General features: G+C 44.1%; 1 protein-coding gene across 2 annotated transcripts in view; it reads right to left on the reverse strand.

Annotated features, from left to right (window-relative positions):
- The window catches only part of MBTD1 (mbt domain containing 1), a 108,761-nt gene that overhangs the window by 48,142 nt on the left and 35,053 nt on the right, over positions 1 to 25,566 (reverse strand). For both annotated transcript variants that reach the window (XM_069752496.1, XM_069752497.1), the window contains exons 8-14: positions 25,269 to 25,357; positions 18,135 to 18,369; positions 17,991 to 18,046; positions 15,923 to 16,027; positions 15,596 to 15,743; positions 13,177 to 13,259; positions 1,644 to 1,878 (exon numbers count right to left, since the gene is read on the reverse strand). In XM_069752496.1, the coding sequence (XP_069608597.1) occupies positions 1,644 to 1,878; positions 13,177 to 13,259; positions 15,596 to 15,743; positions 15,923 to 16,027; positions 17,991 to 18,046; positions 18,135 to 18,369; positions 25,269 to 25,357 (951 nt within the window). The remainder of the gene's footprint in view (positions 1 to 1,643; positions 1,879 to 13,176; positions 13,260 to 15,595; positions 15,744 to 15,922; positions 16,028 to 17,990; positions 18,047 to 18,134; positions 18,370 to 25,268; positions 25,358 to 25,566) is intronic.

Genomic DNA, 25,566 nt, shown 5'->3' on the forward strand with positions numbered 1-25,566 from the left:
AAAGTGAGTATAGCAAGTGCCGGGGGCCTGAGAGGTGAGTATGTCATTTTTTTTATTTTTTTTTAATCGCAGCAACAGCATATGGGGCAAATATCTGTATGGAGCATCTTATGTGGCCATGTGCAGCATTATATGGGGGCAAATATCTGTATGGGGCATCTTATCCGGCCATGTGCAGCATGATATGGGGGCAAATATCTGTATGGGGCCATGTGCAGCATTATATGGGGCAAATATCTGTATGGGGCATCTGTATGGGGCCACGTGCAGCATTATATGGGGCAAATATCTGTATGGGGCATCTGATGGGGCCATGTGCAGCATTATATGGGGGCAAATATCTGTATGGGGCATCTGTATGGGGCCATGTGCAGCATTATATGGGGCAAATATCTGTATGGGGCATCTGATGTGGCCATGTGCAGCATGATATGGGGGCAAATATCTGTATAGAGCATCTTATGGGGCCATGTGCAGCATATGGGGCAAATATCTGTATGGGGCATCTGTATGGGACCATGTTCAGCATTATATGGGGGCAAATATCTGTATGGGGCATCTGATGTGGCCATGTGCAGCATGATCTGGGCGCAAATATCTGTATGGGGCATCTGTATGGGGCCACGTGCAGCATTATATGGGGCAAATATCTGTATGGGGCATCTGATGGGGCCATGTGCAGCATGATATGGGGGCAAATATCTGTATGGGGCATCTGTATGGGGCCATGTGCAGCATTATATGGGGCAAATATCTGTATGGGGCATCTGATGTGGCCATGTGCAGCATGATATGGGGGGAGCATCTTATGGAGCCCATCATAAACTTTATGGTCATTATATGGGGCTCCTGATTCAATATGGATATTCAAAAACACTTAACCTACTGATGTCTCAATTAATTTTACTTTTATTGGTATCTATTTTTATTTTTGAAATTTACCAGTAGCGGCTTCATTTCCCACCCTAGGCTTATACTCGAGTCAATAAGTTTTCCCAGTTTTTTGTGGCAAAATTAGGGGGGTCGGCTTATACTCGAGTCGGCTTATACTCGAGTATATACGGTACCGAAATTGTAGAATCACCACATTACTTTGCCAGCTGCATGCAAAGTATACATCTCCCATTCATATGTAGGAAAAAATGCAGGCAGCACTCCACAGCTTAAAGGTGAAAAAATTTGGTTTTATTTCAAACCCACTTGCTGTGGCAACGTTTCGGCAAGGCTTGAAAAGGCTCGTTTGAGCCGAAACGTTGCCACAGCAAGTGGGTTTGAAATAAAACCACATTTTTTCACCTTTAAGCTATGGAGTGCTGCCTGCATTTTTTCCACCATGTCTGGATTGAGGCAAGTCTTGGATATTTTGTCTGGGAGGTGTGCACCCACCTATTGGTAAAGTGCTATTCCAATTTTTTATGTTTCCATTATTCATATGTACGCATCATCCTGATTGAGTTGTAACTGAGTTTTAACGGATTCCAAGCAGTTAGCCTAGTGAGACCTGTGGCAATCATCTGATTATCATGGTAGAAGACTTAAAATTTACTAGCTGAAAACCCAAATACTTGAAAGATGAACTCTAACACTGTGCCTAATGAAGGGATACCAAAATGATAACCACGACTCAGCAAAGTGCAACTTACATTGTGGCGCTGGAGGTTGTAGTTGGTAGCCTGTTAATTGACACCAGCCAACAGGATAGAGGTCTGGGGATTCACAGTCTACCCACTGATCATACTCTTCTTCCCAGCCATCAAAATGGATCCTTAGCAGTCTGTGTATAATGCGTGTGACTGTGGCCACACACACTAACCGGGGTTCCATGAGATCTACGGCTTCAAGCTTCATTCCAACACGGAAGCCATGATTTGGTACTTCCTAGAAAGATAAATAATACGTTGATGGGTTAAAATGGCGATATTCACAGTCACAGAAAATATTTTTCTAAGCCTCTTTAGTGAGGGGGCATTCGCACTACTCCCTGTTGTACAAATTTCCAGTGAGGAGGCAAACAGCTGACAGACTGAGCCTCTTGGAATAGACTGTACAATGAACATAAGGAGGCAGGGAATTACCGATAGTGTGAAGAGAATCAGCCCCTTTGTGAAGTGAGGATTAAAGCCAATACCTCACACTTTAGAGATTTCTATTGTTCTTCACAGGTACACATTCCTTTCATCCAAACATCTTTGCCAGACGACTGGCACCAAGAGAAAAGTCTGAATATTGGGCTTGTATAAATCTGATAGTGATGGGACCCACATTATCAACTTCAGGGTTAATTGGGGAAGAATATGCATGTTTTCTCATAGCTGTAACCCCTGCCTGTAAGCCACAAATCCATAGTGGCCAGATAATGGACAACAGCGATGTCATGTTTGATCTCTGGGATAAGGTAAAATCCTGATGAAAAATATGGTGGAGATCTTGAACTTCTGCGATCATCAGGAGTGAAGTAATAGCATACAAGTTGAGGATTTCATAAAATCCTTAAGAGCTGAAGACATCCGACAGCCTGGCTCATGTGAGGTCATCACAGGGGTAGGGGTGGGGTGTGTGTGAGTGTAACTCAGGTAGATAAAAGGTAAAGACCCATTATGATCCTGGTTCCTGTAGAGAGACAAATCTTGTAAGCATGAATCCAGTTTACAGAATATCCCCTAAATCGAAGTGCTCACCTTCGGCCAAGTTGATTCATCTTTGAGCTGCGTATTAAGCATCTTCCATTATTACTTTTTAGTTCATTTACTGTATATGTTGTATTGCCTTGGCCCCTTTGTATAATCTTTTGTATATACATATATACATACATACATACATACACACACAGGGTCATGGCCAAAAGTATTGACACCCCTACAATACTGTCAGATAATACTCCTTTTCTTCCAGAAAATGATGGCAAACACAAATTATTTGGTATTATTATCTTCATTTACGGTTATTTGTCTTAAATGAAAAAACACAAAAGAGAATGAAGCAAAAAGCAAAACATTGATCATTTCACACAAAACTCCAAAAAAGGGCTAGACAAAAGTATTGGCACCCTCAGCCTAATACTTGGTTGCACAACCTTTAGCCAAAATAACTGCGACCAACTGCTTCCGGTAACCATCAATGAGTTTCTTCCAATGCTCTGCTGGAATTTTAGACCACTCTTCTTTGGCAAACTGCTCCAGGTCCCTGATATTTGAAGGGTGCCTTCTCCAAACTGCCATTTTTAGATCTCTCCACAGGTGTTCTATGGGATTCAGTTCTGGTCTCATTGCTGGCCACCTTAGAAGTCTCCAGTGCTTTCTCTCAAACCATTTTCTAGTGCTTTTTGAAGTGTGTTTTGGGTCATTGTCCTGCTGGAAGACCCATGACCTCTGAGGGAGACCCAGCTTTCTCACACTGGGCCCTACATTATGCTGCAAAATTTGTTGGTAGTCTTCAGACTTCATAATGCCATGCACACGGTCAAGCAGTCCAGTGCCAGAGGCAGCAAAGTAACCCCAAAACATCAGGGAACCTCCGCCATGTTTGACTGTAGTGACCGTGTTCTTTTCTTTGAATGCCTCTTTTTTTCTCCTGTAAACGCTATGTTGATGCCTTTGCCCAAAAAGCTCTACTTTTGTCTCATCTGACCAGAGAACATTCTTCCAAAACATTTTAGGCTTTTTCATGTAAGTTTTGGCAAACTCCAGCCTGGCTTTTTTATGTCTCGGGGTAAGAAGTGGGGTGTTCCTGGGTCTCCTACCATACAGTCCCTTTTCATTCAGATGCCGACAGATAGTACGGGTTGACACTGTTGTACCCTCGGACTGCAGGGCAGCTTGAACTTGTTTGCATGTTAGTCGAGGTTCTTTATCCAACATCCGCACAATCTTGCGTTGAAATCTCTTGTCAATTTTTCTTTTCCGTCCACATCTAGGGAGGTTAGCCACAGTGCCATGGGCTTTAAACTTCTTGATGACACTGCGCACGGTAGACACAGGAACATTCAGGTCTTTGGAGATGGACTTGTAGCCTTGAGATTGCTCATGCTTCCTCACAATTTCTCAAGTCCTCAGACAGTTCTTTGGTCTTCTTTCTTTTCTCCATGCTCAATGTGGTACACACAAGAACACAGGACAGCGGTTGAGTCAACATTAATCCATGTCAACTGGCTGCAAGTGTGATTTAGTTATTGCCAACACCTGTTAGGTGCCACAGGTAAGTTACAGGTGCTGTTAATTACACAAATTAGAGAAGCATCACATTTTTCGAACAGTGCCAATACTGTCCACCCCCTTTTTTATGTTTGGTGTAGAATTATATCCAATTTGGCTTTAGGACAATTCTTTTTGTGTTTTTTCATTTAAGACAAATTAAATGAAGATAATACCAAATTTGTGTTTACAATCATTTTCAGCAAGAAAATGAGTATTATCTGACAGAATTGCAGGGGTGTCAATACTTTTGGAGAGACCTTCGTACTGGATTCGTTAGCTTCAAGGTAGTGTCCAGTGAAGACTCCCAGTTGGAGAGAATCAGTCTCTGCAGAGGTCTTGAATGAGACTGTGCCCATCTGACACATGGTATACAAGCCGTCATTAGGCCTAAGGCTACATTCACATTAGCGTCGGTATGGGGCCGTCACGCTGCGTCGGCCCGAAGTACCGACGCATACTGTGCAAGCGCCGCACAACGGGGGCAGCGGATGCATTTTTCCAGCGCATCCGCTGCCCCATTGTGAGTTGCGGGGAAGTGGGGGCGGAAATGCCGGACACAACGCAGCAAAAACTGTTACATGTAACGTTTTTTGCTGCCGACGGTCCACCACAACACGACGCAACCGTCACACGACGGTTGCGACGTGTGTTAATGCATCGCAATGCGTTGCTAAGGTTAGTCAATGGAGAAAAAACGCATCCTGCAAGCAATTTTGCAGGATGCGTTTTTTCTCCTAAATGACGCATTGCTACGTGCAGTGCACGACTCAAGTGTGAAAGTAGCCTAACACTCTCATGGCCGTCCTTATGGAAACTCTGTGTTCTAGTAGGTGCCTGATCTGGATTGCCTCCAGTTTGTCTTCTGGTAATAGGAATATTCTGCGTCTGGAGTCTAGACACACTCACAAGAAGATCTTCCTGTGTTCCGGAAATCAGGTCGGACCCAATTGTTCCATTACGGATATTGTCTGGTTCCTGTGAACTGACAGTGTCTCTGGCGATTTTGCCACGAGGAGAAAGTCGTCGAGATATGGAACTATTATGATGCCCTGGTTTCTCAGAAAGGTGACAATCTCCGAAACCAGCTTTGTGAATATACGGGGCGCTGAGGTAAGCCCGAAAGGCAAGTATTGAAACTGGTAGTGATAGGTCCGGGACGGAATAGCTATGGCAAACCTCAGAAGCCTTTGAGATGAGGGATGGACAGGAACCTGATAATAGGCACTCTTCAGGTCGAGAGTGCACATTACAGCATCCCGATCTATGAGGTGAATTGTTGATCGTATGGATTTCATACGGAACCTTTTGTACCTGACCCAGGCGTTCAAAGGTTTTAGATTTGTTATCGTGCGGGAGTCGCCGGACGGTTTTGTGATGGAGATTATGACTGCCGAAGAGAGCATGTCCTGCAAGTCTACCAGTATGGCAGAGTCCTGCGTGACAATGGTAGGGGCAATGTATCTTTCTGGAGGAAGGGAGTAGAGCTCGATGCTGTAACCCTCTGCCACGGTTCGGAGGACCCACTGACTGAGTGACCTGGGCCCAGTTCTCTGCAAAGTGGCGAAGCCTCCCCCCGATATATGTGGCGTCATTGTGTTTTGGATCTAGAGGATGGGCTGAAGAAGTTTCTGTTCTTATTGCCCTGGCTACGGGAACCCCCGGAAGTCGCTTGGCGAGACGCCACGCTGGATGCCGCTACTCGCCGCAGCCTGGAACCGCGTCCCCAGCAGAGAGCCTCCCACCGGGAGGAGCGGCTGCAACCAGGAGCGTCGTCCAGCTCCTTGTCTTTGGAGCAGAGGGACTCCCCACCTGGGGAGTTCCTACCCTGAGCCTCTTGACAGGGGAAAGGGTATTGCCAAGCCGCACGATCCCCCTGAGCTCCGGTAAGCTTGCGCAGCTTCTCTCGTGTATCCCTCCGTGCAGGGACAGGAAAAACACTGAGGATTTGGGGTGGGACATGACCTTTAAACTCTCGTGTGTTTCCGGTCATAGCAAGGGGGGTGGAGGACGTCCTCCATGGTGCTGTCAGGAGGGACGTCCTGTAAATATGTCTTATTCTAGGTTCTTCAAAGTAGCCACCTTTTGCTTTGATGACTGCTTTGCACATTCTTGGCATTCTCTTGATGAGCTTCAAGAGGTAGTCACCGAAAATGGTTTTCAGTTCACAGGTGTTCCCTGTCAGGTTTAATAAGTGGGATTTCTTGCCTTATAAATGAGGTTGGGACCATCAGTTGTGTTGTGCAGAAGTCTGGTGGATACACAGCTGATAGTCCTACTGAATACACTGTTAGAATTTGTATTATGGCAAGAAAAAAGCAGCTAAGTAAAGAAAAACGAGTGGCCATCATTACTTGAAATGAAGGTCAGTCAGTCCAAAAAATTGGGAAAACGTTTGAAAGTGTCCACAAGTGCTGTGGCAAAAACCATCAAGCGCTACAAAGAAACTAGCTCACATGAGGACCGCCCCAGGAAAGAAAGACCAAGAGTCACCTCTGATTCTGAGGATAAGTTTATCCGAGTCACCAGCCTCAGGAATCGCAGGTTAACAGCAGCCCAGATTAGAGACCAGGTCAATGCCACACAGAGTTCTAGCAGTAGACACATCTCTACTACAACTCTTAAGAGGAGACTTTGTGCAGCAGGCCTTCAAGTTAAAATAGTTGCTAGGAAACCACTGCTAAGGACAGGCAACAAGCAGAAGAGACTTGTTTGGGCTAAAGAACACAAGGAATGGACATTAGACCCGTGGAAATCTGTGCTTTGGTCTGAGGAGACCAAATTTGAGATCTTTGGTTTCAACCACCGTGTCTTTGTGCGACGCAGGAAAGGTGAACGGATGGACTCTACATGCCTGGTTCCCACCGTGAAGCATGGAGGAGGAGGTGTGATGGTGTAGGGGTGCTTTGCTGGTGACACCGTTGGGGATTTATTAAAAATTGAAGCCATACTGAACCAGCAGGGCTACCACAGCATCTTGCAGCGGCATGCCATTCCATGCTAAGCATCTCTGGGAACTCCTTCAAGATTGTTGGAAGACCATTCCTGGTGACTACCTCTTGAAGCTCATCAAGAGAATGCCAAGAGTGTGCAAAGCTGTGATCAAAGCAAAAGGTGGCTACTTTGAAGAACCTAGAATATAAGACATAATTTCAGTTGTTTCACACTTTTTTGCTAAGTATATAATTCCACATGTGTTAATATATATATTAGAATAGCACAAAGAAAGTCTGGGTGCAGAGCCCCCCAGGCAAATACCAAACCTCAATTAAAAATTGGAGGCAGCACACAGTTTGTAGTGAAAAGGAGCTACTTAATCAGCCCAGAAAGCGACGTTATATATATATATATATATATATATATATATATATATATATATATATATATATATACACACATATACACACATCATATGGATTAAATATGAAATGTAGTAGTTCTGTTCCTTTTGTTCTGTAAACATCCATAAAGCTAACAAAACCAGGCCATTAGTCAGCCTGAATCTAAATATCGACTGATGGTGGTGGCGAGTAGTCTCGGGTTACTGTGGAGTTTGCATTGACGAGGGAATATGCATATATTCCATGCCTTGGAATCGGAGGTGTATATACACCATACATTAACTGTTACCTTCCCGATAACCAGCCAATTGGTAGAAAACAGCCTGCGGCCTCCTCCGTTAGTCGATCAATTGTGTAATTGTCCGGATGATAGGGGACAGCAGAGAGCTGTTCGACACAAAGATCACAGTGGGTGGTTCTGCATGACCTTCCCAGGCTGCGATATCTTGACACTCAAAAATAATTTTTTCAAGTAAGAAAAACCGCACACCGATTTGAAAGATTTCGTGGAAAAAAAATGAAGGAAGAGTTGCAGTTTGATATGTCAAGATCTGCATGGAGCCTAGCCCCATTTATCAAGGCATTTCAATTTTTTTTTTTTTTTTTTACATACATACAGTGCCTTGAAAGAGTATTTGTACACGGTGAACTTTCCCCCCATTACACCTAGATACTTAAATGTATTTTATGTGATATAACACAAAGTAGAAGTACCGTATTTGTGAAGTGTAAGGCTGTGTGCACACGTTGCGGTTTTTCGCAGTAAAAAACGCAGCATGTTCATTAATTTTGCGTTTTTTTTGCGGATTTCCCACTACAAAATGCATTGGGAAGTGTCCGGAAAAAACCGCGACAAAAACGCGTCAAAACCGCAGCAAAAACGCATGCGTTTTTTTTTGCGGATTTCTTGCAGAAAATGTCCGTTTTTTCTCAGGAATTTTCTGCGAGAAATCCTGAACGTGTACACATAGCCTAAAGGAAAAGATGCATGGTTTTCTAATTAGTTTAAAAATATAAATTACTGCTGCAAAGCTTTTGGAGTATGTCTCTACCAGTTTTGTACATCTAGAGCACGGGTGGGGAATCTTTTTCTGTTAAGGGCCATTTGGATATTTATACCATCCTTCGGGGGCCGTACAAACTCCGCCCACAAAGTAGATCCTGACTCTGGCACTGGTTTCAGGATGTAATCGTTCATTGCATGACCTTCAGTGTTCAGTAGTGAACACTGTGTGCTAACAGAGCAAGAAGAAATTAATGAGCTGGTGGCAATCAAAATACAGCTCCTTTTTCAAGAATGCAGTCCCTGAAAATCTGCTAGGGGGCCTGATAAAAGGTCATCGAGGGCCGTAAATGGCCCTGGGGCCCGAGGTTCCCCACCCCTGAGCTAAAAGCTCACTCTTTGCAGACTAGCTCTACCTCAGTGAGATTGGATGGAGGTGTCTGAATTCTCAAGTCTTACCACAGATTCTCAATGTGTTTTAGGTCTGGACTGTGACTGGGTTAGTAAGACACATGAATATGCTTTGAACTAAACCATTCCATTGTAGCTCTGGCAATAAGTTTTAGAGTCTTGCTGGATGGTGGATATTTGCACCAGTCTCCAGTGTTTTGCAGGCTCTAACAAGTTTCCCTCCAGGGTTGTCCTGTATTTAGCTCTATCCATCTTCCCATCAACACTGACCAGCTTTCGTATCCCTGCTGAAGAAAAAACATCTCCACAACATTGATGCCGACACCACCCTGTGTGACTGTGGGGATGCAGTTTTGAGAGTGATGTGCAGTGTTAGTTTTGCATTTAGCCCAAGCAATTCTAATTTGGTCTCATCTAACTAGAGCACCTTCTTCCACATGCTAGCTGTGTCCCTTACAAGACTTTTTGCAAACTTCTTATGCCTTGCTTTCTCAAATGGCCTTTATGAAACTCTTCCATAAAAGCTACATTTTTGTGAGTATACTAATGGACAAATAGTTGTCATGTGGATCTCTGCAGCTCCTCCAGATTGACCACAGGCCTTTTGGCTGCTTCTCTGTATTCCCGCTCTATTCCCCTTGCTTGGTATGTCCGTTTAGAAGTACAGCAATGTCTCGGTAGGTGTGTAGTTGTGCCACACGCCAACCAGTTTTGGATGAAGGATTTAACAGTGCCACATAAGATGTTCAGAATTTGGGCTTTTTTTTTTTTATTTTATTTTAAAGTAGGCTAACCCTACTTTACTCTTCTCAACAACTGTATCCCCAACATGTCTGGTGTGTTCCTTTGCTTTCACGATGCTGTCTCAAATTTGAACAGGACAACTGTAGTTATACAGAGAATAACCCAAAAAGGTGGGCTCAATTTACTAATTATGTAACTTCTGGAGGTCAATTGGTACTTTAAGAGTGTTAGACAGCAGGGGGTTGAATACAAATGCACATCTCAATTTTCAGATCTATATTTTTAAAATAATTAGAAAACCAAGCATCATTTCCTTTACACTTCACAAATACTGACTACTTTGTGTTGATATAGCACATAAAATCCCAATAAAATACATTTTAGTATGTGGGGCTAATGTGAAAAAGTCTATGAGGTATGACTATTATTCTAAGGTATTGTATATTTATTAGTTTATTAATGGGTTGTCTGGTCCAAATGATAAGTTTGCAGTCACACAGAGTGACTGAAGACTTATTGAATACCCCCAGCACATGCACTGTAGGAATTCACCAGATTCTGACCCAGGACCCGAAATTATGTAAGAGTTATACATACTCCTGTCCAGTGGGCACGGCCTAGCTCTCCATACACTTGTATGGAGCGAGGCTGTGCAGTCTAGTCGTTCACGCCCATTGGCTGGAGTGTGTACAACTCATACATACCCTCCAGTCTCGGGAGAGAAACCAGTGAATCCCCAAAGCACACAATACGTGCGCTGGGAGAATTTATAAGTCAGCAGTCACATAGAGTGACGGCAGACTTATGGATTTTTTCGGCCTTACTAACTATGTTACTATATACAATTATTAGGTTCTGTAGAAGGACGTAGATCTGGGTATTTATTATGATGGAATATAGGCTGAACTGGATGGACAAATGTCTTTTTTCGGCCTTACTAACTATGTTACTATGTTACTATGATTTGGACTGGACAACCCCTTTAAGAGTGCACTGTATATATGCATTATTATTTTATCTAAAATGGTGTAATTTTAAAAAAAAGACAAAAAAAACAAGTTGCAGCTTTTCAAGTACATAGATGAAAAAAATAAATAAATAGAAGGTCGAAACTGTCTGCATCATTAAAGAGATGCTATGAGAATAAAAACAAAACAAAAACCAGAAATGAGAGTGCTGGTATTAGTTATCTTCCCCAATCTCCTAAAACACTGAATGGAGCAGTCATTACCTATACTCCAACAAGGAACATGGAATTCCATTTGTGTGACGTTTTTGTAGTTTCAATGATGAAACCACAATAATTAGAGATGGGTGAACCTGAATAGTAAAGTTCGTTGTCCGTACCACACATCTACTGTTCGGGCAATGACTCCAAACATGGCCTTCACCAGGAAGTCCGTGTTACGGTTTGGGTTTGGCCCCCCTGAACACTGGGTGTTTCTCACGCTATTAAAAAAAAAAAAAAGTTTGGGTACGATTATAGTACCCGAACCCTGCCCCTTCACTTGAATGGGTACCCAAACGTCCAGTGTTTGCAACGCTGTCATGTGCATGACTGCGAGACAAATACTGCCTATGAGCAGTAGTAAAAAACAGAGGTTGGTGATCAGAGGTATAAAGTTTACCTCTGGTCACGGGCGTTGGCTGATGGGACTACTGCTCCCATCAGCCTACACCTGCTGCCGCTAATAAAAGCGAGAGTAGGCGGAAAAGTATTGATTGAGTATTTATCAGACGGCACCTGCGCTCTAAATAATGCAGAGGCGAGTTCATCACAATTCACAGAGAAATCTCTCATTTCTCCCAGTGAACTCTGAGCTCAGTATTGCACAGTGAGACCCTCACTGTGCTAGCGGTGATTTCACCGAGGTCACCGCTGTTCAGGGGCCCGACTGGGAACGTAGCCTCAGTGACCAGCGATAACCTCGATGACGTCATCACTAGTCAATGAAGCTGTGCTTACAGCCGCTCATTCCCCAGTGGTTCTCAGCCTGGACGGTTGCAAAGTCAAGGCTGAAAACGGTTTATCCCAAACATGGATTACAGCGTGGGACAGAATGATGGACAGGTGAAGGATATGGTTATTTTTTATTTTTGTTTTATTAGAGGAGACAAGGGCTTCAATGGAATGGGTGTTAGGGGAGTATAACTGTATGACTAATTTTTAAAAAAGGATTTTTTTATTATTTCAAATAAAAGACTGTGTGTGTGTGTGTGTGTGTGTGTGTGTGTGTGTGTGTGTGTGTGTGTGTGTGTGTATTTATTTACAATACTACCATAGGATTAGTAATGGAGAGGCGTCATAGACGCCTCTCCATTACTAAGATGTGGGCTTGATGCCACCGGAAAATGCAAAGGTGACATCAACCCCACAAATACGAACCCCACTTGCCACCGTTACAGGGCAAGTGGGAGAATTGGTGCATCTAATAGATGTGCCTCTTCCGGGCGGCTGTAGGCTGCTATTTTTAGGCTGGGGGGCAACATCCATGGCAGTAGTCCCATCAGCTGATGCCAGTGACCGGAGGTAAACTTTTTACCTCAGATCACAGCTGTGGGCTCACGATGTCATTTGACAGTGTGGGAACTGCCGCTGTCTGACTGTCAGTTATGATTTTACCGCTGATCAGAGGCAGTGTTTACCATGCGGTCATGCACTGGATGTTTGGCCCCCCCCATTCAAGAGAATGTGGTCAGGGTTTGTGTTCTGTTCTGGCACCTTTTTTTGTTTAAGTGGGATACATTGTACAAGTATTTCATTCGCCATATTCAGAAAGAAAGAACTTCTTTTTAAGTCAAAACAGTTGTGGATTTGTATGAGGGCTTGAGTTTTGCAGATTGAGTTGTACTTATTAGTTGTACTATTTTGGGGTTCACACGATTTTCTAATCTCTTTTTATTCCATTGTTTTGTGAGGAAAAGTGTCCAAAAAACACAACAATTCCTCCATTCCAATTATTTTTTAAAATTTCAGTTCCAGCATTCATTGTAGAGGATAAATATTTTATTGCTTTATTAGGACAATCACACAGGCGGCAATACCAAATATGTTACACTGATATCATTATGTTTGGGGAAAAGGGTAAAGATGTTTATATTTTTGTTCTATATTCCCCACGCTTTTTTTTTTAATTTTTTTTTTTTTTTATATACACATTATCCCCTTTGGGGACTTGTACCTGTGATCAGAGACCGGTATTCAGAGACCGTGTTTACTGCGGTGACAATTAACCCAGTCCTTCAGTAAGTGCCCGGTTGCCATGAAGAATGCCATCTACGATCGCGTCAAGGTGGAGGGGGACAATGGGGAAACGATTGGACGTCCTTTACATTTGCTGCCTTTTAAATGCCTCCATCAGGATTGACAGTCCAATCTATGAAAATAAAGTGCTCCACCTAGTGCTGCCCCCAGGCTGCATGGAGTGGGCTTGCTCCATACATATACAGTGCACATCCACCATATGGCTTTGAATGTGTAAATTACCTTGTTAAAAAGCTTAACAGGAGCAGCTATGGATCCAGTTTCCCTGAGGTAGTCAAACCATTTGAAAGGTAGTTTTGCGTAGCCTGGAAAAATAAATAATTGCTAGTCATCTTGTCTGGGCTGGCAATCACAGTGTATATGGCAAATTTTTCAATCAAGAAAATTTAGGTTAATCAATTACTTAAAAAAAAAAGTCAAAATCACATTTGTAAATGCTATGCGAGAACACGTTTCATATCTCTGATTATACACTCAACAGTGACACTGCAACACCAAGAAGAAAAAGTCATAGACCTATGGAACACAGGATGGATAAATGTTAATGATATACAAATGATGAAAAAAATTAAGCAAGATTTTTAAAATATCTAGATTTCTTCAGTAGCCAGATGCAGAAATCTCCGCACTTACATGCCTTGGCTCCTATCAATGAGGTTATTTATGGCTGTCTGAGGAATGTTCTGCCATGCAGAGTGTACTTGGGTAGGCAAATAATCAAGATCCACTGATGGCAGCTCCTTTTAAAATTGCCGACGAACTCACATCCTAGATGTGCTTTACAGGACCAGATATGCTGCAAGCGATGATAGCACATTTAGGCCACACAAGCTAACCACAGTACAAATGAGCAACATGTGGCCTGGTGAGATTGTTTTAAACCAGCTCCTTGACCACTTTCGAAAATTTGATGCATCTCTGGTTTCACTGCCTAATCAGTGTAACGTCGACCTGTCAGTGTACCTGGAATGAAGACTACAAGGGTCTGGATTCCGTACATTTGAAAAGCCGTATTATATTCTCAGGAGTAGGACCAGTGGCAGATCCCCTCGTGAAGGTATCTACAAGTTGAAGTCCAAACAAGTGGTCTCCAGCAAGGAGTCACCAATTTGTCTTGGATACAGCAATGTTGAAGTCCAAACAAGTGGTCTCCAGCAAGGAGTCACCAATTTGTCTTTGATGCAGCAATAGGTGGAGATTGGCCTAGTGGTCATGTCAGGCCCACAAACAGCCCAGCTTAACGTTGATTTGGTCATGGAACCAGTGGTACGACCATTTCCCAAGTGTCCAGGAGCAATTATTCAACATTATAACACCAAGCCAAATATTCTCAATGCTACTGTGAGCAGCCTGCATGGCCTAAACAAGTTATCTGGACTTGCAGCCTCTCCATACTTGTCTCCCATTGAGCACTTCTGGGACGTTATTGGTCGCCAATTACAATGAGAGCTGCCAGCAGCGGATCGTGAAGATTGGTGTTGTCAAGTACATTCAGTGTGGAGGAACATTCCTCAGACATCCATTAATAAGCTCATAGCATGCCAGGGCGTGCGATACTGCAAGTGGCACCCACACTCGATAAATCCAGATGTTTTCATTTTTTTTCTTCATCATTTGCATATCATTAACAGGTTTATCAATCCTGTGATCTCCATAATTTCATAACTTTTCCTTCTTGGTTTTGCAATGTCAATGTAGAGTGAATTTTGAGATGCACAGAAGCAGAAGAGGTTACAAAGCAGCGCTAATGCACTTTATTCCACAAATCAGAACTGTTCTCCCCCATGCTGCTAGTGGTGCGGGCAACGCTCTTGGCCAAACAGTGGCTGCTGATGGAGGAGCATGTGACCAGACCTGTCCATCAGTGTCCTCCAATAGAAAAGCAGCCTTCTCATGTGAGGTTTTCTATTGGAGGACACTGATGGACAGGTCTGGTCACATGCTCCTCCACCAGCAGCCATTATATGGTCTATGCTGCACTGACAAGAACCGGTCATATCTACAGTATATAACAGTAAGTGCCACAAAATCAGGTTCCCCCCCACCCCCCAACACATCTGTTCCAGTAAAGATAAAGTGGCTGACCTTGTTACCTCTCTGTAGCCAGCAATAGACCATTTACTACGGCAGCTAAAGGAAGCAAACTACGATGAATGATTTTTAGCCCCAAGTGCAAAAAAAAAAAAAAAAAAAAAAAAAGATAGTCCACAAAAGGTGAACAATAGTGATGAGAGAGTATGCTTGTTGCTCGAGTTTCTCTAACAAACAGGCAATCCCCAAATCATGCAGATGCGTCGTCAAAATCTCCGAGTATGCCGAAATACTTAGAGACCACCCGAGCATGCTCGGAGAAACCTGAGTAACGAACATACTCTGTCATCACTAGTGAATAACCCTTTAACAACAAATCTGGGCTGCTTTACTATAAAACCCACATGGCAGTATGCTGTGACTGCTAGGCTTAAGGTCATCCTTCACAAGACATCAATTCAGGACCACCAGTCTTCATATACTGTAGTGGAAATATGGCCAAGTTCAGACGTAACCTATTTCTATTGAAATGTACAGCAGAAAGTGCAGAGCTGGGAAATGCCAACAGGGTTGGACCGGGCCCACCAGCCCAACATCGTGCGAGTCTTACCTCGTGGTGGAGTTAGTTCAATCTTGTTAATTTCACAGAAACCAACAGGGAATATTGAGGGGGATAACGCATGGTAACAAAACCAGTCTGAGCCATCTGCTGCTTCCGAGCCATCAATTCCTATCATTAGGTAGCCCTCTGCCAAAACCTTAAAGAAATACAATAAAAGTATTGAATATACTGGCTAGCAAAATGGTGGGGCGCTGGAGCAAACGGTCACTTTTCTCTGATTCCAGCTGAATAGGATAAAAAGGTGAATAGCAGGACTGTTGCTAATCTTGTGGACGGTATTTTTTACTTCTGGACACATCTACCTTTATTACTCACCTTTCTAATGGTTGCTACACATATTGCAGAAAGGTTTAGAGGATCAATAGCTTCCAGTTTCATCCCTTCTTTGAACCATTCAGAGCTCTGATCAACATCTTTGACCTAATAATAATAACAACAATACAAAAAATGATTAGTCAATGTATTGCTACAGTATACATTATGTTATACAAGTTTCTTCAATTTAAAAGAGATCATTAGGCAAGTCAAAAAAATCATCTTATCCATTAAAAACATTTTTTAGTGTGCAAAAATAATAAACAAATGGTTCATGTGGTGCTAAATGACACAGTAGGCAAAGATTTCTGGGAGTAAAACATTGATGGCTTTCCTAACTGTAGGCCACCAATATTGGATTGGAGGGGGTCCAACATGCCACTTGGCTGAATGAGCAGAGATGCAATCCTAGAAAATTACATTTACAGAGGAGCCACTCTAACTTGAGAAAACAAGAAGTAACATCTTTGGAATGAGGGTAGAACAATTTTTTTTCCTTTTTTTTAAAGCTGGATTTTCAATTCTCAGTGCTGTCCAGCCAGTTTCTAAGCCGAGTAGTGCACCAGTCCAGCATCCATATAAGGTTTAGGTTAGGTTACCTGATCTGGCTCCAAAACTAACCTGATTTAATAACTGATGCACTGGATAAACGGAAATATCCCAAAGCATAATGTCGGATCAGCACCTAAATCAGTTTTCCTCTGGTGTCCCTTGTACCACAGTAGAGGTTAAAAAAAAAAAGCTGAATGGCCTCAAAAACAGCTGTAATATAAAATTATTCAAACCTCAATGCAAATTAAGTTTAATTGCAAAAGGTTTCTTAAAGAGGACTCAAACTAGTGCTACTTATTGGAAGTAGCAATATCAACCCTTTAACAAGCCTTGCCACATGATTTAGGATAAAGGGCAAATCAGACAAGTGTTTCGGGTTGTTTGCTCCTCATCAGTGCAAAACAAGAGATCTGATTATGGATGAGATCCCTCTGGACAGGTGTCTAAAGGGGAATGTCTCGGATTGTGGAAAGTGCAAACCTGGCATACGAGTTCATACACCAGTTTGGTACTCTGTAACGAGAGGAATTACCACCACTTAGCACAATGTACAAACTTTCTGCTGTTTGGAATAAACAAATATACAAGAACAATTTAAGTATTTCAACTACACGAACATAAGGGATTTCTCCAAATTGAAGACAAAAGTCCACATTTAAGGACTACTGCAGTCTCAGAATTATGCACCTCCTTCATGACAAGCGTCTTTAGCACCTAGTAGAGCAACCTTTGGCTGTTCGGACCTTCTGCAAAAGTGACAACAGCGTTTGCCAACATGCCTGAGGAATCTTAGACCATTCCTCAAGACAACGGTCCAGAAAGTGAACTGACAAGATGGTAAACTCAAAGTTCCCAGAGATACAGTTGTAAACAGTTTGCCAGTGCAAAGTTAAAGGACCAGTGGTTGCACTATCTGGAAGTGGCAGAAAGAAGAAGCAATAACTGTCTACCATCAGATTCCTAACTATTCAGGTAGTCTAATGATTTTAAGTGACCACAAAAGTCCTGCAGTGAGCTTTGGTGGCAGCAGATGCCAGTTTTCACTTTACACAGTAAGGCTTGTGTTAAAAGCTGAAGGTCTCCATGGCTGTACGCAAAGACATTCACCTCTATTGACCCTAAAGCACAAGAGAAGTTGGCTCCAATATGCTCAAAACTATAAAACCAAGCCTCAGTTTTGGGTTTCTGTTTTGTGAAGTGATTAAACAAAACTGGACATTTTGAGGTCTATAGATCTATGGTAGGACAGGAGAAGGAAGAATGAAGTATACACTCAAAATAACACCCGGCCTACAATGAAGCAGCTCAGTGATACTCTGGAAATCTGTAATAGTGGAGGGCAAGATGGATTCAATCAAGTAAAAGGAAACTCTAGGAGAAAAGGTCATGGTAAGTGAAGAAGAAGCTCGAGAGTCCTTAAACTTCCTTCAAAAGGGAATCTGTCAACACAGAATGACTGGTGAGCGGTGCCCTGTTGGGAATGATGTAGCATATACATTTAGAGGTAGATATTTACCTTTTTAAATAAATGGGCAGGGGCATCATAATGGGATTCCTGTTTCTTTAATATATCTAGGAGATAAAACAAAGCAGTGCATTGGAAGTCTAGAATTACCAAAGCACAGAAATAGTGTCAGAATTAAGTTTTAATCCTGCGTACCTGATCTCTTAAAGCGATGGCCTATACTCCGAGACCAACCAATGTGATGAATGAGGGGGCTATACATGTGACACCAGAAGTCGTCTGTTTTGTCTTCACTTTCCTCATACACAAGTCGTAATCTACCTCCAATGACTGTGTCTACCACCGCAACCCGCATCCGGCAAAGATGCGTTTTGTCCACTACTTCTACCTTCATTAAAGGCTTGAATGGATACTGCATATTATCTGATACCTACAAAAAAAATGAAATATATATTAAAAAACAAACAAAAACAGAAGACAATGGTACTGGTGTGAATAAAGGAAATGAGAAATTCAATTAAAAAGGGCTCAAGTAATACACCATGCCTGTAACCCCCCACCCAACGGGCAATTTTCCATTTTACGTGCTTTAGTTCCCTCTTCTTCCTAGAGCCATAACATTTTTTATTTTGCCACCAATATACAGGACAAGTTGTACTTTTGAATGACACCATCCATTATATTATGTGATGTACATTAGTGAGGAGTGAACATGCTTGGATAAAGTCTTATCGGAGCATGCTCGGGTGTTAAGAGTTTCTGGGAGTGCTCGTATATTATGTTCGAGTCCCTGCGGCTGCATGATTGCCTGTTTGTTAGACAGCCGCAACACATGCGGGATTCCCTAACAGCCATCCCCAACAGCCACAAATCATGCAGCCGCAGGGACTCGACCATAATATACGAGCACTTCCAGATACTCTAACACCTGAGCATGCTCCGATAAGACTTTATCCAAGCACGTTCACTCCTCACTAATGTACTGGAAAGCCGGAAAATATCAAGTATTGAGAAATAAAAAAAAAAATTACTAATTTTATTTTATTTATGGCTTTATAGGGTAAAAATTAACTGGTTATAGGATTTTCTTGGTCAGTACGATTATGGTGATATCAAACGGATAGGTTTTTTTTTTTATTTGTCAAGAAAATATTGATACCGTATTGGGGTAGATATGTTGTTTTGATCAACACTTAACACATTATTGCACTACTGCAGCGGCCAAAAAAGGAATCCCACAATCTTGGTGGTTTGATATTAATCAAATTGGATTAATTTGATACTTCTAAAGTTCATACTTTCACGAACATTAAAGCTCTCTCATTTGTGGGTTTTTGTTTTTTTTTGTTTTTTTATATTACTTCTTAATTTTTAAATGCGGAAAAAAGGGGTTCGGGCTTTGTAGATTGGCAAGATGTTTGCCAGTCAGTGGCCATTTAATAGCCTATCATTTAATGTTGCATATTGGGCAGTATAAATGGCCATTTAGATACAAATCCCAAAATTCTAGCTTTCAAATAACAGGCTCAATATTCTAAATATAATATAAAGGGTGTAGAATGTAAATATTCATTTCCTGATTCTGTATGGGCATGTTAAGAGAAAAAAAAAAAAGTGTTAAAGGGATTTTCCCATTTCGAAGATCCTATCCCAATATGCAGTAAGTGTAATATTATTATTATTATTATTATTATTTTTTATAATAATAATAATAATAATAGCATATACCTCCAATTAGAAAGGTAGTATAGTTTTTCTGATTCGCTATGTATTTCCTCATGTGCATTCATTGCAGGACCTTCAGTATCTATGGTTACGACCACTGATATAGTCACAATTAGCTGCTAGTGGTTGTAACCATGGATATCTAAGGTCCTGCAATGTCTGCCCATGAGGAAAGACATAGCGAATCAGAAAAAACAGGATTTTTGGTTGCTTACTGTAAAATCTGTATCTCGGAGCCTTCATTGGGGGACACGGGAACCATGGGTGTATGCTGCTGCTACTAGGAGGCTGACACTATGCAAATAAAAGTTAGCTCCTCCTCTGCAGTATACACCCTACCGACAGGAAGTAGATATTCAGTTACTGAGAAAGCTGTAGGAGAAGCAACATGTAAAAAATAGAAAACTCAAACTGTAACAATATAACAATAAAACAGAGCTGTTCAACTTGGGAGGGTGCTGTGTCCCCCAATGAAGGCGCCGAGAAACAGATTTTACGGTAAGCAACCAAAAATCCTGTTTTCTCTATCGCTTCACTGGGGGACACAGGAACCATGGGACGTCCCAAAGCAGTCCCTGGGGAGGGAACAGCAGAAAAAAGCCATTCAGGTTGGAGAACTCACCACTGCCGCCTGCAAGATCCTTCTGCCTAGGCTGGCAACTGCCGAAACGTAGGTATGGAGCTTACAAAATTTGGCAAATGAATGAATGGAACACACGGTTGCCGCTGTGCAAAGTTGTAGGGCGGATGTCCCATGTGTACCGCCCAGGAGGCACCCACTGCCCGGGGCAGAATGAGTCAATCCCAGGAGGAGTTACTCTGTTCTTGACCCGGTAAGCCTCCAGAATAGCAGTTCTGATCCAGCGAGCAATCGTAGCCTTGGAGGCTGGCAGGCCTCTTGGCGCACCGTCTGAAATGACAAATAGACGGTCCATCTTCCTAAAGAAGGCGGTCCTAAACAAATAGATCCTCACTGCCCTGACCAGGTCTAGCCTGTTCAGCAAACACCCCAGAGAATAAGTCTTGTTCAAGTAAAAGGAGGACACCACCCTGGGAAGGAAAGGCGGCAAAGGCCATAAAACTACCTTATCCTGGTGAAGAACCAAGAAATGGGGGCGACAGGAGAGCGCGCCACCAACTCCGAGACGCGCCTAATGGAGGTGATGACCACCAGAAATGCCACCTTGCAGGACAGAACAGACAGTGAGGCCTCATGGAGAGGTTCAAGGGGGGAACCGCACTGAGCCTCCAGAGCAAGATTGAGGTCCCAGGAATCCATGGGAGTCCGGTATGGGAGAGCCGCATGCGCCACTCCTTGAAGAAAAGTTCTGACCCGAGAACGGGAAGGATATAAATCTTTGTACCGTGATAGCCAGTAGATTGACAAATATTTAGAATTCTATTAGTCTATGCCTGATGAAGAGGCCTGATAAGTCTCGAAGGCTTGCAATTTTCTACCATCTTTTCAGTTAGCCATTAAGAGGTATCAACCACCGAGGACTCAAATCTAAATATCTGAAAGGGACTTCAGAAAGAGAATGGAAGGGGTTGCTACCTGACCCTTTAGAGAACTAAGGGCAAGGCCAGCATCAAGTCCCAGCTGTAGAAAAGACCACAATGGAAGGTTTCAACAGCAAAGCTGTTAAGTTGAGCAACCAAGAACTCTGGTGGCAGATCGGTCCTTGGGACAGAAGATCTAGCCTGTCTGGGGTCATCCAAGGGGAGTCCGTGAGGAGATTGACGATCTCTGCGAACTAGAACCTCCTGGACCAATCTGGTGCAATCAGAATGACCAGCACCCCCTCCGCATTGATCTTCAACAGCTTGGGAAGAAGGGAAAGGGGAGGAAACAGATAGGGAAGTACAAATTGCAACCCAGGAATGGCCAAAGCATCGGTATCCACTACGAGAAGATCACGGACCTGGAAACAAATGGTGGAACCTTCCTAAGCAGTCGGGATGCCAAGAGATCAGAGTCCGGAATTCCCTATCAAAGGCAAATCTGTAGGAAGACCTCCTGATGCAGTGACCACTGTCCTGCCACAAGACCCTAGTGGCAGAGAAAAAACAAAAAAACAAAAAAAAAAACACTGCGGCCCAGTTGTCCATGCCGGGAATATGCACTGTGGATATTGCCGGAACCATCGCCTCTGCGAGAAACCGAGCACCACCTGCCAAGGGCGAGAAGGAAGGACCGGACCTGGGGAATGAGAGGAGATGACAGCCACCAGCTGAGAGACCATTAGAATCGCGACGGAAAGCCGAATCGGACGATCCAGAGACAGCACAGACCTGTCCCACTGAGAAAGGATGGCCTGCTGAAGTGGTCTGAAGTGGAACAGCTGCAAAAGGGAGCGCTTCCGATGCTGCCACCATTTGTCACAGGACCTTCATTGCTGAACGGAAGGAAGGCAGCAGAGGGCCTTGCAGAGAGGAAGGAAGGCAGCCGAGGGCCTTGCAGAGAGCGAACTCCGTCCTGGAGAATTGCCCGCTTCTCCTCGAGAAGAAAACCCCCCGACTCACGGGTGTCGAAAAGCATGCCTAAGAAGACTAGGCGCTGACTCGGAACAAGACAAGACTTTGTTCTGTTGACCAAATACCAGAATTTGGCACAGGGAGTCGAAGGACGATGGTCAGACTCTCCTGGGCCTGAGAGAGGGGCGGAGCCTTGATGAGGATGTCTTCGAGGTACGGAATGAGCACTAGGCCCCTGATCCTCAAAATGGCCATAAATGTCACCATGATCTTTATTTAGACACTGGGAGCAGTCACAAGACCGAGGGGCAAGGCGACAAACTGGAAATAACTATTCTGTGCCGCGAAACGCAGGAAACTCAGAACATGGAGATAGGAGTCTTGGATATCTATGGAGCACAGGATTCCTGTGGTTCCATAGAAGCCAATACTGAGAGGAGGTACTCCATCCTGAAATGCTGCAGGCGGAACCTTTTGTTCACTAACTTCAGAACCAGGATGGGTCGAACTGCGCCGCCCTTCTTCGGCACTAAAAGCAGGTTTGAATAGAAACCGGTGAAGCGTTCCTGCTCTGGGACGCAAACTATAACCTCCGAACAAAGAAAAAAGGCAATGGACGCAAAGAAACCTGGGATCAGAGAAGGATCTTTTAGAGGGCAGGATTCGAAGAAGCGACTCTGGGGCCGCGAAGCGAACTCTATCTTGTATCCAGAGGATACCACCTCCCTGACCCAAGCGTCCTCCACCGAGGTAAGCAAAACGTCCCTGAAAAAAAAACAGGAGACGCCCGCCCAAACTGGGAGGAACACTGGGCCCTTAACACGAGTTATGCAGAGGAAGGTCTGCCAGGTCTGGGCCTGGTGGACTTACCATGGGAGTTGCAGGAACGCCAGGAAGGGGTGGGCTTGAAGAAAGCCTTTTCCCTAACCAGACGAGTCCGCAGTCTGTGCTAGCCCGAGGAATCTTCCGTCGCCGCGAAACAGTGAAAAGACAAAGGAGCTGAACTGCCATTTCAGGGGAGGCCGGCGAGGCTTGGAGGGAAATCGTACCTCCCGTGGCATCCTTAATAATTTGTTCCAGCATGTAGCCAAAGATGGGCCCCCTGGAAGGGGAGCTGGTAAGGGACTTCTTTGAAGACAAGTCCGCCTGCCGTGTGTAGAGCCGAATATTCTGCTGGATGGCCAACATATTGCTGGATGCCTGAGCTGCACAAGATGCGCATTTAGGGAGGCAGATACCAAATATTTCCCTGCATAGGAAATCTGGTCCGTCAGGTCGGCTAGCTCGCTTGGAGGAGCGCCAGCCGGGATGCCCTTACAAAGCTGTTTGGCCCATCTAGCTATGGTCCTTGAGACCCAGGTAGAGGCAATGGCCGGACACAAAGCAGAAGCAGCCGCTTCAAAGGCTGATTTTTCCAGCGATTCTATAATTCTATAATTGGAATCCATGAGGGATGCTGCATTAGAAAGTGGAAGGACCATGTTGGTGGACAGTCTGGGGACTGACAAGTCCACCGCCGGGGAATCCGTCCAGTTAGCGGTGAGCTCAGGGGAGAAGGGATATAGGATGCAGAGATGCGTCCCTCTCTGAAAGCATCTGGTGAGGTTCACCCTTCCCCTGGCAAGTACCACCACAAATTCAGTGTGTGGGGCAAAGACTTTGGAAGTAGGTTTTGACCGTCTAAACGAAACCGCCTATTCTGCGGTTCCGTAGAGGTATCCATGATGCCTAAGGTCTGGTTGACCACAACAATAAGGCTTTGTACCCCATCACTCCTGCTAGATGCCTGTAGTGTATCCAAGAAGAGGGATCTCGCCGAGCCAGACCGGAGGGCGAGATGGAGCGAGAAAAGACTTAGAATTTCGCTCCTGTCTGGATCTCTTGTGGCCTGTGTTGAAAGGGCCGGACGGAGAATCCTGTGACCCACTGGCAACTGCCGGGGCTGGAAGGGACAATCTGTCAAGCCCAGACACCAGGGTCTGTGACATCCTGGTGAGGTCCTCTACAGACTGAGACAGAAGGAAAGCCCACCGAGGGATAGGGGTCTCGGTCTCACCCGGGGTAGGGACTCCTGGACGGTGGGTGCAGTGGAGTTGCTGCAGCTGACAAGAGTAGAAGAGGAAGCAGGAGAAAGAGAATACTCTCCTTTAGGATTAGGCCTGGTAAGCAGACCCACTAAATGATGTCCGAAGGTTAGAGGAACAGGTGAGATGCAGAGGGGAGTGACAGACTGCTAAGCAGAGCTACTCACAGCAGATGTAGTGTCCTGTAGTCTGCTCCCGGGCTGTAGCTGCGACCGGCATCAGGGCACAGGTCCAGGGCACCAGCAGGGAGACAGCGACCTTAAGGAGGATGCAGGGCACCCAGCCAGTGAAAGCGTGCACTGGAGAAAAAGACCCGCTCTCAGAAGTCGGAGGGGGGGGGGGGGGGGGGGTTGGCGTGGTTAAGCCACCGGGTCCGGAGGAGTAAGATGGCGGCGATCCCAGGGCGACTGGGGAGGCTGGGAGTAGTGGGCGGAGCTAGCGCCCTGCGCAGGAAGTGGAAGAGAGAGAGTGATGGGCGGGAGAAAAGCCAGCCAGGAAGTTGAGAGGATTGGGGGGGGGGGGGGGGGGAGGCCTGGGAGTACAGTTGTGACCGTTCACCCTGTATCCCTCCGGAAACCTGAAAAGAAAACGACGCACACGGAGGTAGATATGGGTCTAATGAAAGACCCGTGAACACCTCCCACTGACACGAAGCTAAACTGAATATCCTACTTCCTGTCGGTGGGGTGTATACTGCAGAGGAGGAGCTAACTTTTTTTATTTGCATAGTGTCAGCCTCCTAGTGGCAGCAGCATACACCCATGGTTCCTGTGTCCCCCAACGAAGCGATAGAGAAACTAAGCTATATTTCTAATTGGAGGTATTTGTTAATATCATTATACCTACTAAATTTTGGGATAGGGTTTTTAAGCTGCATGTGTGTCACAAAGAAAGATCCCGACCACTTACCATATCTCCCCATGAACCACCTCTAGTGATGCCATAGCGGAAACAAATAGGTTTTAAAGCAAGGATTTTGTCCCAAGACTAAATCAGATTTATCTTAAGATTCTTGCCTGCTTTTCAGGCTCTTATGTTTACCTACCTTTTGCGCAAAATCTGGAGGGAGAGTCTTGGCACCAGTCAGTCTTTTGACTAAAAAAGCTTTCCAATTAGAGTATTTGTGTTGTATCGCTGTATAAAAAAAATAAAAATAAAATAAATCACAAGACAAAAAACAACAGCAATGTATGCAGTAATGGTTAAATTCTGGTGGGAAATCAGAAAAGCATTTCAAATAACAAGTGAAATATACACAGTGTGCAGAATTATTAGGCAAGTTGTATTTTAGAGGATTATTTTTATTATTGATCAACAACTATGTTCTAAGGCTACGTTCACAT

Source organism: Ranitomeya imitator, chromosome 2 (assembly GCF_032444005.1).
Source record: "Ranitomeya imitator isolate aRanImi1 chromosome 2, aRanImi1.pri, whole genome shotgun sequence".
NCBI lineage: Eukaryota > Metazoa > Chordata > Amphibia > Anura > Dendrobatidae > Ranitomeya > Ranitomeya imitator.